This window comes from Alligator mississippiensis, chromosome 2 (genome assembly GCF_030867095.1).
Source record: "Alligator mississippiensis isolate rAllMis1 chromosome 2, rAllMis1, whole genome shotgun sequence".
NCBI classification, from domain to species: domain Eukaryota; kingdom Metazoa; phylum Chordata; order Crocodylia; family Alligatoridae; genus Alligator; species Alligator mississippiensis.
Window position 1 is genome coordinate 43,646,884 of NC_081825.1, and position 16,277 is coordinate 43,663,160.

Consider the following 16,277-nt stretch of genomic DNA (forward strand, 5'->3'; position numbering starts at 1 on the left):
GCTTATTTCTACTGCCAGAGGGAGGAGGAAGAGAGAGGGAATATAGTGTTTTAGAGCCATGTCACATATTCACTTGCAACAGTTGTAAATCTTTGGAATGTTTTGATGTGCTAAAGTTAGTACATGTTAAAGGGTACAACTTTGCAACACCACTAAAACATGCTAAACTGCTAGAACATAGGTCTGCTTACATTTTAACTGCACTTAGTAAGGGCCTTGTCACATGGGACACTTAGCATGTGTTTTATTTAGATTGTATTATGCATTACCATGCCATATTAAAAATTAGAATGCGTTCTGAGCAGTTGTACAGTAGTGCTTACCATAGCATTACCTGCTCAGCCTGCTCTGGACAGGGATGGACCTAGCTATGCCCCTGCAACACTAACTCTGGCACTGCAGCTTGTACATCCGTGCCAGTAAAGATAACAAACTGATTGTTGGCCCCAAACCTGGCATCGCACCAGAATCCTGAACTCATAGTATCTCCATGGAGAAGTCCAACAATAGCTGAACACATGCTCCTTAATATGATCTAGAGATATTCTTCCCATGAAAAGTCAGAATGTTGCTACAAAACAAGTGCATTTAGCATGTGTTTTACTGCTTGAATGCAAGGATACTCAGGTTTAAGTGCAGTTAATATGTTCTAAGTGTACTGTGCAACATGAACAAATGTGTGAAACTTAAACCTGAGATTGCTTAAACTTTCTAAGCAATCATTAGGATGGGTTACCACTTGTCTGTGTGTGTGGATCCTTTTTCAAAGGGCATATTGCAATCCCACTTTACTCTCATTTTTGACTCAGAGGTTTAACCCTTTGGCTAGAAGATGTCTGGTAAGATTTTTTAAGCAATGTTTTTATTTTTATTTTGCACTATATTATAGTGTAATGATTTTTTATTAAAGAACACTGTTATCATAGAATGCAAATTGGGCAAATTGTCCTTAGAGGAAAATGCTTCATATATGAAGAGTAATGCATTCATTTTTATGCACCTCTGGTTCTCCAGGGAATCTTACAAAATCACATGATGCTCAATTTAGTGTTTATATCTTATACCTACCTTAAAGGTGCTTAAAAATTGCAATTAAGCAGAGCGATTTCCATTGACTAAACATTGGAGGAGTCAGTGGTGCTTTGTTCATTTCAGCAGGCACAAGAAATATCTTGTGTTTATTAATTATGGCAGGGCTACATATATTTTCCATCTGAGTACCTGAATAACTGTTAGAGTCAAAGCTTCCAACTTTTATGGAAACCATGCCTTATATATATTTCAAAATGCAACGTTTTTGCTTAAAGGTGCTACCTCTGACAGCACAAAAAGATGTGCTTGGTAATTGAATTAATGGCATTGAAGCATTTTACTAAGACATAAATACATTTCTGCTGCAACCAAGACAGAATGTTTTGCATGCTTGTCCCAGATGGCTTTTTGTAAAAAGATCGCATTTAGATTGGGGAACAGACGGTACTTATTTGAGCACATTTTGGAGTCTCATAGATTGTATCATAAAGAAAATATTACTTCTCTGAGATGCTTGATATTGTTATCTTGTATTTATGTAAATTGGGACTAACTTTGCATTATATGTAATGGACTAGGTAGAGTTTCACATTCCATTAAGAAGCTACAGTTTAAGAAATAAACTCCGAGGGATGCAAAATGAGCGTGCGCGCGCGCGCGCACACACACACACACACACACACACAGAGTAATAAAAGAAACCCCCCAAATCAGGAAAAATAAAGTACATGATGAATCTTAACTCATCTTTTTGTAAGACCTGTTTGTGCATGACAGAATTTCAGGGTTAGTATTTTTAGGAGGATGAACTGTTTTTGAATGATATTTTAATAACTGTTCTTTAACTACATATTGGATAGAAATGGCTTTCTTTTAATATTAGACATGCATGTCTTTTTGCTACATCATTTATCTCATATTGATTGTAACACTTCAAGGAAACCCATTTCCCATTAATTATTCATTTTTTTTGTATGCATCTTGCAGTATAAAGGCAGTACTTAATACATGACGCTTTCATAGTGCTCTGCACTTTCACAGTATTGCTCAGTATCACAGGGCATTGTTGCATTTCCTATTTTGCCTTCCACAGCTGTCTTGTCTTCTCTCTAACATTCCTATTCTAACTTTGCTTCTCTAAGTCACCTAATATTAGTGACCCACTGCACCATTAATTTAATCCTTTTGGAGAGAGAGAGCAATGTTAGTCACTGATACTTGGAAGATTCATATTGTTTCTAGTCTGTGACAAAGCAGGTGCAGGAATAATAGCTAAGGATGTGAAGGAAGCAGAACTTAGCACAGTTCTCCTGCTGTGTGCTATAAAACCAGTCTATTACTGGACTTTCTGCATTTGATTTAAATGATCCTTATACTGTTAAATAGTATGTTACATTGTTATGACTATTTTCATTGTAATGTAGTTATCTTATGGAGTATGCTTGGACTTAATGAAGAGAAGAGGATTCTCTCTGTTCAGTTGGGAAATCCATGCTGTAGGATTAGGGTAGCTAAACCCTGCTCACATCCCGGTAAGCAGACATATATTTTTGTATTTTTTATAGGTGGATACAGTGCAGACTACGCAGTCCCCTGGCCACATTGAGGAATCGTGTAAAATGAATGTATATGCTCGTAAGTGAAATATTTATAAATGAAGCTCCAACTCCAATGTGTGTTGGATCATAAAGCATGTGAACCCTGCTTATTGCCATATTAAGAAATCGATTCCCAGGAGGCAGGGCCACTGCGGAACTAGGAGGACATTCAAAGCAAAGCTCTTTTTTTCAGAACAAAACAAAGCAAAACAAAACAAATATAAGTCAAAATTTTGGATTATTAAGAATTGTGCAAACAAGAGATTCAGATTACCTCTTGGATGTATTCAGGATGTTTCTGAACTGATTCAAGATTTCAAAACTGAAAATGAAGGGATGTGAGAAAGGTTTTGTAAACTGAAGTCATCATCCATGGAGGAACAAATGCTTACTTAGGACCCTAAGTATGACCTGGAGAACAAGACATTTTGCCTTCAATCTGTCTTTGAAAGCATTGAAATGTTGAAACTGAATTTGATCAGATTATTCCTTCAGTTAGTAACTGGGCACTGGGTAGGGATGAGTTGAATTTTCTGTGGTTAACATGAGCAACTTATTATGGGGTGTTGAGGGAAAAGAAATATAAACTTGAGGAGATGCTAGATCAACAAAGAACATGGAATCTATACCTCAGAACTGAATTCCTGGAAAACCAGATACAGTCCCATTTTTAAAAAATCTTTGAACTACCTGAAGAGGGGAAGAAGATTGATATCCTCTGGATTTTACTGAGAAATGGCTGCAAAAGGAATTCAAATTATATATGCAGAAGAAACCAAAATATGCTACATGGTGCTGTCACATACCCAGACATCATTCTTCAACATTTCTGTTTTTTTTACTTTAATTAATAAACAGAGAGTAATCCATATGGATAAGACACTCTGAAGTATTGAACAGAAATGACCTTCCTGTGATTTGAGCAACTGCACAGAGAAAGGATTTTCATTTGTTTACATGAAAACTGCATGATAGGTGATTCTTCTTAAATTTCTAGTCCATGTTAAGCTAAATATATCATATAAATACAAAGACTATATTTTGGTACCCAAGGGATTAAAAATATATATTTGGACACCACAATGTTATTACATTATTTTATGACATGGGTGAGGGTTAATAAGGCTGAATACTCTGTTCTTAAGTTTTAGATTCACATAGTTCATCTTTATCTTAAGTAACAGAAAACAGGGAATAATTAAGTATTAGTAAATGTTTCAAACTGCTTCTCTGCTGAACAGTAAGGTGTAACTTTGGTTTATTCCAATTTTTGGTCAAAATCTGGTATAGTTGTATGAGAAAAGTATGTTGTATTCTATTATTAATGACTCATATATACTATCACCTGCCTTCACAATATGCCTTTGGAACTACAACGTTGAGGACTACATCTTTCCTTTTGGTTTCTATGCATCTAACTCTGAATTAGCTCACCCTCTGGGTCTGTCTTTTTGGAACTGTCTGCCCCTTTCTCCACTTGTGGTAATCAATATCAAGTGGTGGAATTTCTGATATGGTAGAGGTTTTGACCTCTTCATTGTATTAAGAAGATATTATCAAAGTCTGTATACTTCTAATGTATTGATTTTTTTTTCTGTAAGCAAAACCAATAGGCAAAATTAAAATAATAATAACAATTAATTCTTTTTTGAATTGCTTCATATTTTTATATACATATTTTGTTTATTTTAAAATTTACTGATATGGAAAGGCATCATAAGCTGCAGTAATGCTGAATAGAATATATAGATATAAAGTACAAAAGAGAATAAGCAAAATGAAGAGCTATAGAAATAAGAAATGAGGAGTGACAGAGAGAGAGTGAGAGAGAATAAAACAAGAAAGAAAATGGATAAAAAAAGAAAAAAATAGTGTCTGTCATTGCTGGGATGGGTTGGTCAAAAACATTATAGGAAACCATCAAAACTAGAACTACCACTAGCTCTCCAGCTTCTTTGGTTTTTAGGCTACTTTTCCAGCCATTTTGCATGGATCCACCAGCATCTCTAGTCACCCAAACATACTGCTGCTTAGTTCTCAAAATACTTAATTCAGTGAGTCACAAGAGAAAGCATATATGAATTAATTGTTATCCACAACATGCTTTGTTGTGGATCCACAAAAATCATATTTTACACTTGTTATCCCATACTGGTATGCATGCAGAATGACAAGTATAAAAAAAATAGAGAAAATAAAGAATGCTCCTTTGTTTGGCATGAAATAAAAGATTCTGTGCTTCTGTAAAAGACCTTTCACAACTAGGTGTCAGATGAAAAAGAGGCACCCATTATCCAGTTTCATTAGAATGTACCTCTTAATGACTGTGTCCTTGTGAAGTCTTCAAACTGAGGAACTAACTGCTAAAAAATATCAGATTTTTCACCACTGTCTCTAAAAATAATGTGTTTGGGAACATAATTCTTTCATAAGGTAGAATGCTTAAACTGCTAAGGTGACATGTTCTTTTAAATATTGTCCACTTACCCCATCACTTAATATTGTAATGTTAACAGGAGTTGTTCCTGCTCATTGAGAAGATTTTAAAGCTCACATGTCACATAATGATTTACAAATCATCTATGTATTGGCATATGATTTTATATGATTCTATATTTACAGGTCATTAACTGCAACCGTCTCCCTAATATATGAATGGGGTGAGGAAAATCTTTAAAATAGGACCTTATAGACAAATTCATTTTCATAATCAAGAGATGTGGGTTAATCTGGCACAGTCATCCTGGTATAACTCCCTCATAGAAGAAATGGAGTTATACAGATATAAAAACAGTCCATGTGAGTCAAGCCCAAAGAAAAAGTAATTTCATACTGAAGTAATTTGAATGACCTTTTCTTTGTTATGGAAAGTCTATCAAATGCAAGATCTGACAAAGCATTGCTAATCACTCAATGTGATTCTTTGGCCTATAGAAAAATGGGGCCAAGAGACATAAAAATGGATATACTATGTTGGTCTTCTTTCTCTATAACTGTTGATGGCCATGTCAACAGCAACACTGGGGCATTATACAGAATCGAAATCCGGCATCTGTATGCTTTTGAAGTAGGAACATCCTCCTCAAAGTATTCTGCTTTGGTTGGGGACCTGGGGAAAGTTAGGTTTAATTAACTACCTGTTGAATGTGTCTCTTTTCCATGATGTTAGCCATGCAACCTCTATTAGGTTAGTAGAAGTGAATTGATGTCCTATTTTCTATACTTAATGTCCTGCTCAGAAGCAATTAACAGCAGAGGATCCTTGAAGATATGTTGTATAACTACTGTAATTTTTAGATTTCACAGAGTTTAGCAGCCAAGTGGCTCACATGGAAAAAAAACACTTTCGTTTTTGCCTCCTGCTATTATTCCAATGGGGAAAGGTCAAGCCAAGCAGTGGGAGGCCAAATGAAAGAGGATTCTTTTCCTGTATGACATCAACTTGCAAGACTGTGAATTTCAGAATTACAAGATATTATAAAGCTTTTTTTTCTACAACTGCTCCTTTCCTTCTGGCCTCCTACTGCTGCTTCATTGTTGGATAAAATCTTTTTCCTGTAAGAGCAAGCTAGCAAAAACTTCTATGTGACAAGTGAAATTTCACTTTCTTTTTGGTATTGTTACAGATGGGGAAGTAAGTCTGGTCCATACCTGTCTCATTTTCTTAACCTTTGAAGATTTCAGTTAGGCCTTTAAAGGAAAATTTGACCTGCCTTATTCACCTCAGCAATCCACTGAAGCCAGAAAAAACTACTTATACAAGTAAAGTGAAGAGGATCTTTCCCTTAATGCCATTTTATTTTTTTACTTATATATTTTCCACCATAATATTAAAAAAACAGTAAGTGTTACTAACAGGCTGTCTGGGTAGTTGGGATATGCTATCACTACCAATATTTTTTAAATGTTATAAAAGTAATTATTGGGAATGAAATAAAAGTGGCAGTGGTGGAAGAGGCAAATTTTGCTAGCCTATTTTTTTTTGTTTTCGGTTTTAGCTACCTATACTTCTGTGGGTCTCATATTTCCCTCAGCCAATGGTGACATTCCCGTAATGGCAACAGCTCAGCTAGTTTGGTATCAAGAAACATAGAGGCATATACATAACAGACAGTTTGATAAGATATCTATAAAACCTAAACTAAAAGTTTTAAAAACTTCCCATCTAGGCTACATTCTAAGCTACAAGTGAACAGCATAATTTAATTTGAATCCTTTTTTTTGTGAAAGTTCATTAAAAAACTTAAAATCTCCCTTTGAGATTTCAGACTTATTATAAAATCTGTGTTCCTAACCTTACTGAAAGCTCCATAATGGACATGGAGAGAGGTGTATAAGCAGAAATATGGATTCAGTGACTTCCCACTCACATGCAGTGACAATACAAAGTTAAGGTAATACTGATTTTATTCCTTGGGAAGGGTTTTGCTAAGTTTTGTTGACGACTAGTAAAAAATGATGTTTCAATCTCTGTTACAATAACTACATCTCCATTTTGAAGTTATACTTATTATGCATACTTATGGGCTCAACGTGATCTATCTATCTATCTATCTATCTATCTATCTATCTATCTATCTATCTATCTGTGTGTGCGTGTGTATTTATTTATTTATTTATTTACTTATTTATTTTCCTAGTGGGAAATACATTTAACCTGTTATACTCAGAGGCATTATATTTGCCTTTTGACATAACACTTGGGGTTCATTTTCACTACCTGAATAAGTATTCCCAATTTCTACACAGTCATAAATGTTTAAAGGTAATCTGCAAATATAAAAATCCCTTCAAAAAATTATCACATTAGTAGGATAGTGTAATGAATGCCTCAAATAACTTTCTGCAGCAGTATGAACATGCCTACACATTTTCAGTGCTTAAAATCAAGCTATTTATTTCAGTTAGAACATGTCAGAAAATATCTAAAACCACAATCTAATTACTCCTCTCTATTATACTCTGGCTTACCATTCCAACATTGGGTTTCCCCTTTGATCTGCAGCTCTCAGTGGCATGACCAGATCTATTTCTCAGTCACAAGAAAGAGCATTAGCTCTCCTTTTGGGGAAAACAGAACAGTTTATCCTGCTTCTTGGCAACTGTAGTGTGGAGTATTTGAACCTCATGTAGTCTACAGAGCTCAAGAAAACTAATATTTTCAAATTTGGCTCAAATTTTTGCTACCTTGTATATTTTCCTCTGAAATCAGATATTTAAAAAAAAAAAACAAAAACAAAAAAAAAAAACTTTAATCCAGGGTCAAGGTTGAATGTCAATGTTTACCCTGAGAATATTAAAAAATATATATTAGGCTTACATCTGTATTTTTTTATTTTGCTCTCAAAAATATAATTATATAATATAAATGTTATTCTAGAATATAAAGCTTGCAGGTTTGTTTTTATGTGGCTATTCATAATAAATACCTACACAATCACTTTGTTATTTCCAAAGTGTTTTAAAGTTTCAGTTGCTAATGATTATTCATTTTCTTTTTTCTGATAGGGATTCTAAGTCAGAGGTATTAAAATGTTTTTCTAAAGCCACAGAGGGTACATCTACATGAAACTGACTGTGCAGTAGCCAAATAATACTGTGCAGTAGCGCATCACAGTACAGACAGTACTAATACACTACTGCACAATATTATTAGGCTACTGAACAGTAGCGTCACTTAAAAGACATTCTTCAGTGCTACTGCACTGTAACTCTGGTTACTGCACATTTATTTAGAACATGCTAATACAAGTACTAAATAAATGCACAGTAACTACTGTGCAGTAGCATCTCGTGTAGACATGCTCAGATGGATCTAATGTCAAAGTTCATATAAGATGTTCCTAAATATACAGATCACTGGTCTTCCTAATAAAACACAGAACAGTTAAAGCAATAAAAGGCCAGGGACACAACTTTTTATGGAGTATAGTAATTTAAAGTGAAAAATTATCAGGCAGCTGTTATATAACCTGTAATGCTGTATGATCATAAAGCTAGCTGACATCCACCATGTGCTTTAGGTATCGATATGATACAGCTTGAATCTCCAAACTGCAGACCAAATCCATTAGCTTTCTTGAGGAGTCTGTTTTATGTGTACATTACTGAGCTCTTCTATTCCACTATCCCCACTCTTATAGCTCCTCTTCCCAAACCTGCACAAAAGTTATGGGAATGATCATCATTGCAATCAACTTACTTTTATTGTAAATAACTCTTTCCAGTTGCAGTTGTAATATCAAATGCTTCAGGCATAATGTATAATGAAAAATATTTGCACAGTGCAATTGCCTGAATACAACTCTTAACTAGGATCTCTCTTCCCTTTACCCATGACTGAGAACATGCAAGCATAGAAGAATGTTCCTTTCCAATTAATCCTGGGATGCGGAGCAGAGAATCATTTCAACAAGGGAATGGAAAAAAAACTCCAAACTCCATTGGTATCTTCTTTAAGACATGATTCTTTGGATACAAGATCTTGCTGTAATCTTCTTTGTATCTGTTACCTAGGGTGAAAAGGGAAACTAGTCACCATAGTCAGTCTCCAGCTCAGGAGACACAGGAAAAATGAAAAGGAGAGGAATTTAGGTCACATAAAATCAGCCTCAGTAAACTTTTTGGCACCATGAAATAAGAAAACAAAAGGGAAACAGTAGTAGCAGCATAAGAGTTCTATGCTTGCTTTAATGTTACAAGGAACTCCTTTCAAAAAACAAGTATAATATTTCTAACCTACAGGTCGTATGGTATTAAAGTGAGCAAAATCCTAAGGTTGAATGTGTTGTTTTTGAAAAGGGCTAATATTTGGAATGTATTACCTGAGAAAACATTTTGTTTTATATTTCATATATAATTGTATTTATAATAAATCTAATTATATTCTATAGTTCTTCTTTTTTAAGGTTTAATTATTTGTTTATGTTACATTTATCTTACATTTACACATTGTGTAGTGTTTATGTTGAGGAAAGTGGCAAGACCAGAACTTGGATTATAGCGGGGAAAAAACAAGCAAATAGGCTTTATTTAATGCAAAAATGCTCAAAGCACTTACTGGCTGTGAAAAATCTTACCTTTCGAATACTTCCTGGGTAATTAAGTCTAGATTTTTATTTTCAGCACAGTCATGTAAGTTGGCTATTGCAGGAGAAACCGTAAGATTCTTAGTGAGTTAGAGAAATGCCTCTGCATCACAAATATCCTTCTGCTTTTTATCCTGGCTTCTGCTGTTACAGACCAGTGAGTGGTAAGGAATGGTATAGGCCAAAAAAGATATCTTTCTTTGTTCTCCACCTTTACCTGCCCATTTCTCCACCACCTGGTCCAAAGAACAAATTAGGTTTACTCATATATTCATTTAGCCTCAGAATCTGGGTAGCTCTTGTAAAGATAACGTAGGATAGAGCCTCATGTTCACACATGATGTTTAAACCAAAAATTAGAAGTTATTGTTTTTAAGCAACTTGCACAGAAAAGTACAGAAAAAATGTTCCCATTCAAAGTTTAATGTCATTTAACAGAAATCATGTTCAGCTTGAAATATTTCATTTCATTAAAACATTTAGGATCTGATACAAAGTAAAAGGTCAGAATGTTCTCAAATTATGCATATGTGAAATCTTCAGCAGTCTCACAATGTCAATTTACTGGAAAGCAAGAAAAATGTATTATTGTATGTATGGGCACAGGTCTTGGAAACTAGAGATCTAGATGTGGTACAGACATTCAAAAAAGCACTCTAATCTAAATTGCTTTAGTTTGAAACCACTTCCATGAAGTGTTAACCTAGAGCTTGATCTGCCATTTTTCAAGTGCTCTATGAGTTGTGAACATCTGTTCAGTTATGGCTTTAGAATACTTTCTGTGGGTTTAACATGCAATAAGTATAAACTCTGTACAGGCCCCCTGGAGTTTTTTTCTTGTTTATGCTGCTAATATCCTCTTCTGTAGGGGACTATAGATTCCTCACCTGTAAAATGGAGAATATGAATTAAAATTATCTTTTGAGTGATATTGTACATATTAATCTCTTATTTCTTTATGATCTGCTCATATGCTATTTTGATGAAGAACTTAGCATCTATAAACTGCTTCTTGGTGAAATAATTGATAGAAATTACATTATTTTTCATCATTATGCAGATAGTACATAACATCCTCAGTGTTTTTAATCAGAGTATGAATTTTACTGTTAGATGTGGAATTTGGGTATATTTATTTATATTTTACCTTCTGATGGCTGTGAAAGGTGATGGGATTGGCATTACTAGAAACTGCAGACTTCCTATAAATGGACAAAAGATGCAGTGGGGAGGTAATCTATTTATTAGTAGTAGCATGCCATTGATTATATCATGGCTGTCCATTTGATGGCCTATAGGCTGCATGTGGCCTGGGAGGACTTAAACTGAGACCCCCAGGTTCCCACATGGCCACTGCTTCCCCCATTGCTCCAACTGCAGAAGCAGCTGGGGCTTATGGGCTCCCTCCATCTGTCTCATCCTTCCCCACCCCAGGATGGTACAGTGTGGCAAAGCCTGCAATGCAGGAGAAGCCTAAAGCCTGGGGCACCTGGGAGGCACAGTGCAGCAGAGGAGCCTGTGGCTGGCAAATTTAGGGTGATGAAAGGTACCAGAACATGTGGTAGAGTGAAGAGCACCCTGACACTTGGTGCAGTGGTAATGGGGGCCTTGGCATACGTGGTACAGTGCGGATGAGGGATATGGGTTTGGGAATTCATTTCATATGCAGGAAGAAGAAAAGTGGAGAGCCCAAAGACATTAATGAGAGAAGGCTACAAATACTGTCATGACAATTGTCTGACAGCATTATAGTATCTGAAACCCAGATCTTCGGTAGTTTCTTAGCACTTATGATGCCTAAAGAAGTTTGAGAATTCAGGCCTGAGAATCCAGTTTGAGAATGTCTTGCTGTAAGTCAAAACAGAAATTAATCTTATTAGGTCCTTAGAAGATGTGACTCTCATGATAACATCTAAGTTTAAGAACTCGAGTATTGAGTTCATTTCATTGTTGTCTTTTCAGCAATTTTTCTCTCAAATACTTAAATGCTTAATTAAAACCTTGTCTGCCTATGTCATTAGACCAACACAGATACAGCCAGGATCCCTAAATACTCTTTGAATATTTTTATGTTTCTAAATGTAAATCAAGCCCTTTGTTCCCAACCCATGTTCCCAACCCTGTTTAAGCCAGTTAGGTCTGCAATAGTATGGCTTTTAGAAAAAGGACAGTGGGGTTATTTTTTGTTTCTTTGCGGTTTTTTGTGAATTGTTGAGCACATTGAAGCTTTCAGTAAGCAATAATAATACAAATATTGCTACTAGTACTACTAAGTTCAGTATCAATAACAGCTACATTACTAGAATGGTAGGATGTCACTTAAGAAATGTACTATGGGTTCAGAATATGGCATTAGATTATAAATATATTGAATTTTATTTTGTTCTCTTCTGCTTCGTGTGTGAAGTACTGCAATGCAGCCTTCCTCTGTTTGCTTTGTTTGAATCACTGTCATTGACATTACAACTATCAGTGAGCAGTTCTATGCAGACTTTTGACTCCATTTTGTAGTCATGCTAGGCTGACTTTTTACAAATTTACAGTTTCTGTATTTTTTTTCGGGTGATTTTTCTCACTGATTAGATAAAATTGCTCATAGCACATGAAACTGAATGTTTTGGTTCTAATTATAACATTCAGATCCTCTTAAGGAAAGGATTGTTTTCCAAAAATAGGTCTGGGAATTGTGGGAAGTAAAGTATTAATACCAGTGCTCCTTTTTAAATGAAATTCGTTATCATAAGCGATCAGAAAAGGTGATTTATTAGGAAGGTTTAAAATAAGACTGAAAAGTTTTAAAATGCCGTTCCGTCTAAAAACACCTTTAGTTATTCCAGTTCAGTATATTCCTAAGTTCTTACCTGCGTCAGTAAAATAAATATTGTAGCTCTGACACCATCAGTTAAGCTATCCTCTTCTTAAAAGAGCAATGTATAATATTGTGGTTTAACATATAGACCAGGGAAGTGAAAATCAGGAGCTTTGTATTGCCTTCTTAATCATTTCGCTGCATTGCTATGTGGTCTAATGAAATTTGCCTGACCATTCTGTACCTTTACTGACCCATCTATTGAATAGACATAAAGTATTTTCTTACCTCACAGAACACTGTGAAAATTACTTAAATAGGGGTGAATCATGGTTAAATGCGTGTCAGCAGAAATTTGACCTTTGAGATTTAGGCCTTATTATTTGGGAAGTGCTTGGAAATATTTTTCCAAAAAAAAAAAAAGGTAAGTGCTTTGATGTTTCAGAGTTTCAAAAATCTGGATGACAGAACAATACATTTAGATTTGCCTTTTAAAAAATAATAGATACTGCTTTTTTCATTTATCAGGACAATAGAATGACAGCAAATGAACCAGAACATGTAATCACTTCAGCTTTTTCAAGTGTATCAGAAACATCTACTTCTTCTAGGGGCTATGATCCTTTTGAGCCTCCAACATCCTGCAGCCGCAAAGATGCTAGAATGAACTTCACTAAGAAAGACTTAAAACTGCAACTGCAGGAAATAGGTAGGAAGTACATTTAGGGTAGAATTTTCAGGAACACGTAACATTGGCCTAATTCAGAATTGGGCCAGTTCTCAGTATTTTGGAAAATGCCACCCTTAAGTGCCAACACCAGGAAGCAGATGGCTGTCCATTTCCTGTGATAACCACAGTTTGATTTGTGCCAGTGTGAATTCAGTGTAGGCAGCAGGTGGGGAGGTTCTGGACATCTGTATCATCTCGCTAGCCTGTGCATCTGTCTCTGAGTCCTTTCAGCTGCAGGGGTTGCTTCACTGTATGGCATGGCCAGGAAAGAAAAGGCAATTGGAATTTAAGTCCCAGGGATAGACATCAGTGACTAGCATTTGTTGCTGAATTTTCTTTCACCGACTGTATTTATTTTTCTGTTTGTCAGCAGACCTTTTAATGTGCATGTATCTAAAAAGGTAGCATACATTTTCAAAATTCCATTTCATCCCTGTACATTGCTGCATTTTATTTTATGTTTTAGGACTGAATATGAACATATTGCAAGCTTTAGAGTCTTGGAAAAATAAACTGAAAAATGTCTACAGCTGAAGCCTTATCACATTTTAAAAAAGGAAGGTCAATTTATTACTGGATATTTTGATATATAATTTTTTTAATACATTGAAATTCTGTTGAAGAGATTTGGAATCTATGTGACTGGGATGGCTGCCAAACAGCCTTCCTTCACCTATGATCTTATTCAAATTAATACTGCAATATCATAAGTAGCTTTAGTCCTTCTATAATCTGCTCTTAATAGGAGAAAGAAATGCGGTCCATATGGTAACTTGGAGGATCAATTTCAAATTATTTCCAGGCCAAAACCAAATAAACATATATATATATATGTATGTATATTCAATTATGAATTGTTTCCATCCAGCAATAATTTCTGCTTACATGCACATTTTCTGTTAACTTTATTAACCCCCGAACCACTGATTTCATGGTGACCTCTTCATGTTTAGTTTAGAACAGTGATTTTCAACCTGTGAAAATCCAGGTTGAATGGATTTTCACAGGTCCATGGACCCCTGGAGGTCCACAGACTATGTCTAAGGGGTCTGTGAAAGATGACTATGACCAATCAGAAGCATGTGAATACCCACACTTGCAATTCAAAGAATTCTGTACTTTCGTTCAATATTTCCAAAGGGGTCCACATCTCCATTCAACAATTTGTAGGGGTCCACAAATGGAAAAAGGTTGAAAACCACATTTGGTTTAGAACATTTGAAACTTCCAGGCATGGTTTTGGAATGTTCTAGGTTAGAACGGGAGCTGATCTGTCTTGGCTGGTTTTGTCAGTGTTTTTAGGGCCTTTTCCTAAACTTACTGGAATAAATACAAAGATAGCTCATTTACATGATTAGCTTTGGACCATGTCCTTAGTCTGGAAAACAAATTCAAGAGAGAGAGAGAGAGAGAAGGATTTGTCTAAAATGGTTAGTATGATTCTACCTTTTTCAGTACCTCTTTTAAAAATGCATTCTTTCATGTACTGACATAAACCTACTAGTAAACAAATAGACTATATTCCACCTTTTGGACTGTTTTACAAGCTTTCACTTATTAAAAGTCTCTCAAAGGGATAAATGCAAAGTACTACATGTATCCATGGGGAAAAAACAAAAACCAAACAAAACATTGAATTCTCCAGAGACCTCATAGGTATCTAAAGTTATCAGTGTGATATGAAGTATACTGTTACTGTTCTTGAACTAGTCATGAAGAGTAATATGCATTAGGATAATCATAATTTTGAATTCACTTTATAGCTAGGTATTGATCTGTCACAATATTATATGTTGCCAAGAGACAACTGTAGCTGCTTAAAAAGGAATATACTTTTAGTTGAAACAATACAAGCAAGTCACTCAGCAGAACTGATGACAGGAATGCAGATCTAATAGTTAATTGTCAGGGCCAACTGATGGGGTCCTCTGCAACACAGAATTCCAATCAACCTATATACAGTCTTCCTTATTACAAAGGAAGGATGACACTGCTTGTCAGAAACTCCTGTCTTCTAGTAGATTGACTGTATACTTCTAGAACAGTATTAAAAAATGTGACAAGAGTCATGAAAATATTGGGCTATAAAAGAAATAAAACCTCCTCTATTATATTTCCTCTTTGTAGACTGCAACAGGTAAAAATACAAGAAGAAATAAAATTATATAAACTATTTGCTTAAATGTCAATTATATTTTCAGTGATATCTCTACTTGTCACTTAAAGCTGTTCATATAACTATTTTTATTATGGTTTAATAATTACGTGATTTTTCTTTTAGCAATATGTGTGATTTGGATAATAAAATGGATTTTCAGAGGCTTTCAAAAATACCATTATTTTTGGATCATTATATATTAAATAAGTACCAGCCTGTATGTGGGGGTTAATGTATGCATACCACTTGGAACTTACTTAGTATCATTATGTAATTCACAGATGTTTTATTATTCATAGTACTGTGCATTCATAGCTTTCTGTAGTCACTGCTGTGCAAAATCTAATGAGGGAAAGCCTGTGCAAGTCCTTTGCTGGTCTTTTACCCTTGTCAAACTCTTATTCAGTCAATTCAAGGTGCAAACAGTAGGAAATGGTTCCCTTTACTGATAAATTTGCTGTTTGACAGATGGAGTGGAAAGTAAAGAAACACAAACATTTTTTTTCTAATTTGTATATTTATATTTCCTACTTTTAAACTATAGTATTTGGGGGAGAATACCAAACAATTTGATCCTTCACCATATTCCAAATTATGCAGTGCTATACTTGTGTGAAGTACATCTATAACTTTATCAGATCAGAATGGCGTTTTTTTTTACCGGTTTGTACAAGTTAAAATACCCATAGAATAGAACCAAGAAAAATGAAATAGTTCATTATATACTTTTTTTTTTACTTTAAGACAAATTGGAAATATTTTCTGAAGCTTGTGTTTATACTGATTTTGATAGACTGTGTTTATACTGATTTTACTAGGGTTAGGGACAGAAATTATACATAAACTGGTATAAGTGATTGGA

General features: G+C 35.0%; 1 protein-coding gene across 5 annotated transcripts in view; it reads left to right on the top strand.

The window, feature by feature from the left end:
- The window catches only part of PCDH7 (protocadherin 7), a 415,654-nt gene that overhangs the window by 58,546 nt on the left and 340,831 nt on the right, over positions 1 to 16,277 (top strand). The window contains exon 2 of one of the 5 annotated variants that reach the window (XM_059721624.1): positions 2,598 to 4,271. The exons of the other annotated variants lie outside the window; for them this stretch is intronic. Coding sequence (XP_059577607.1) covers positions 2,598 to 2,675 — 78 coding nt within the window. The 3' untranslated portion in view covers positions 2,676 to 4,271. Of the gene's footprint in view, positions 1 to 2,597; positions 4,272 to 16,277 lie in introns of those variants that run through there. 5 annotated transcript variants of the gene reach the window in all.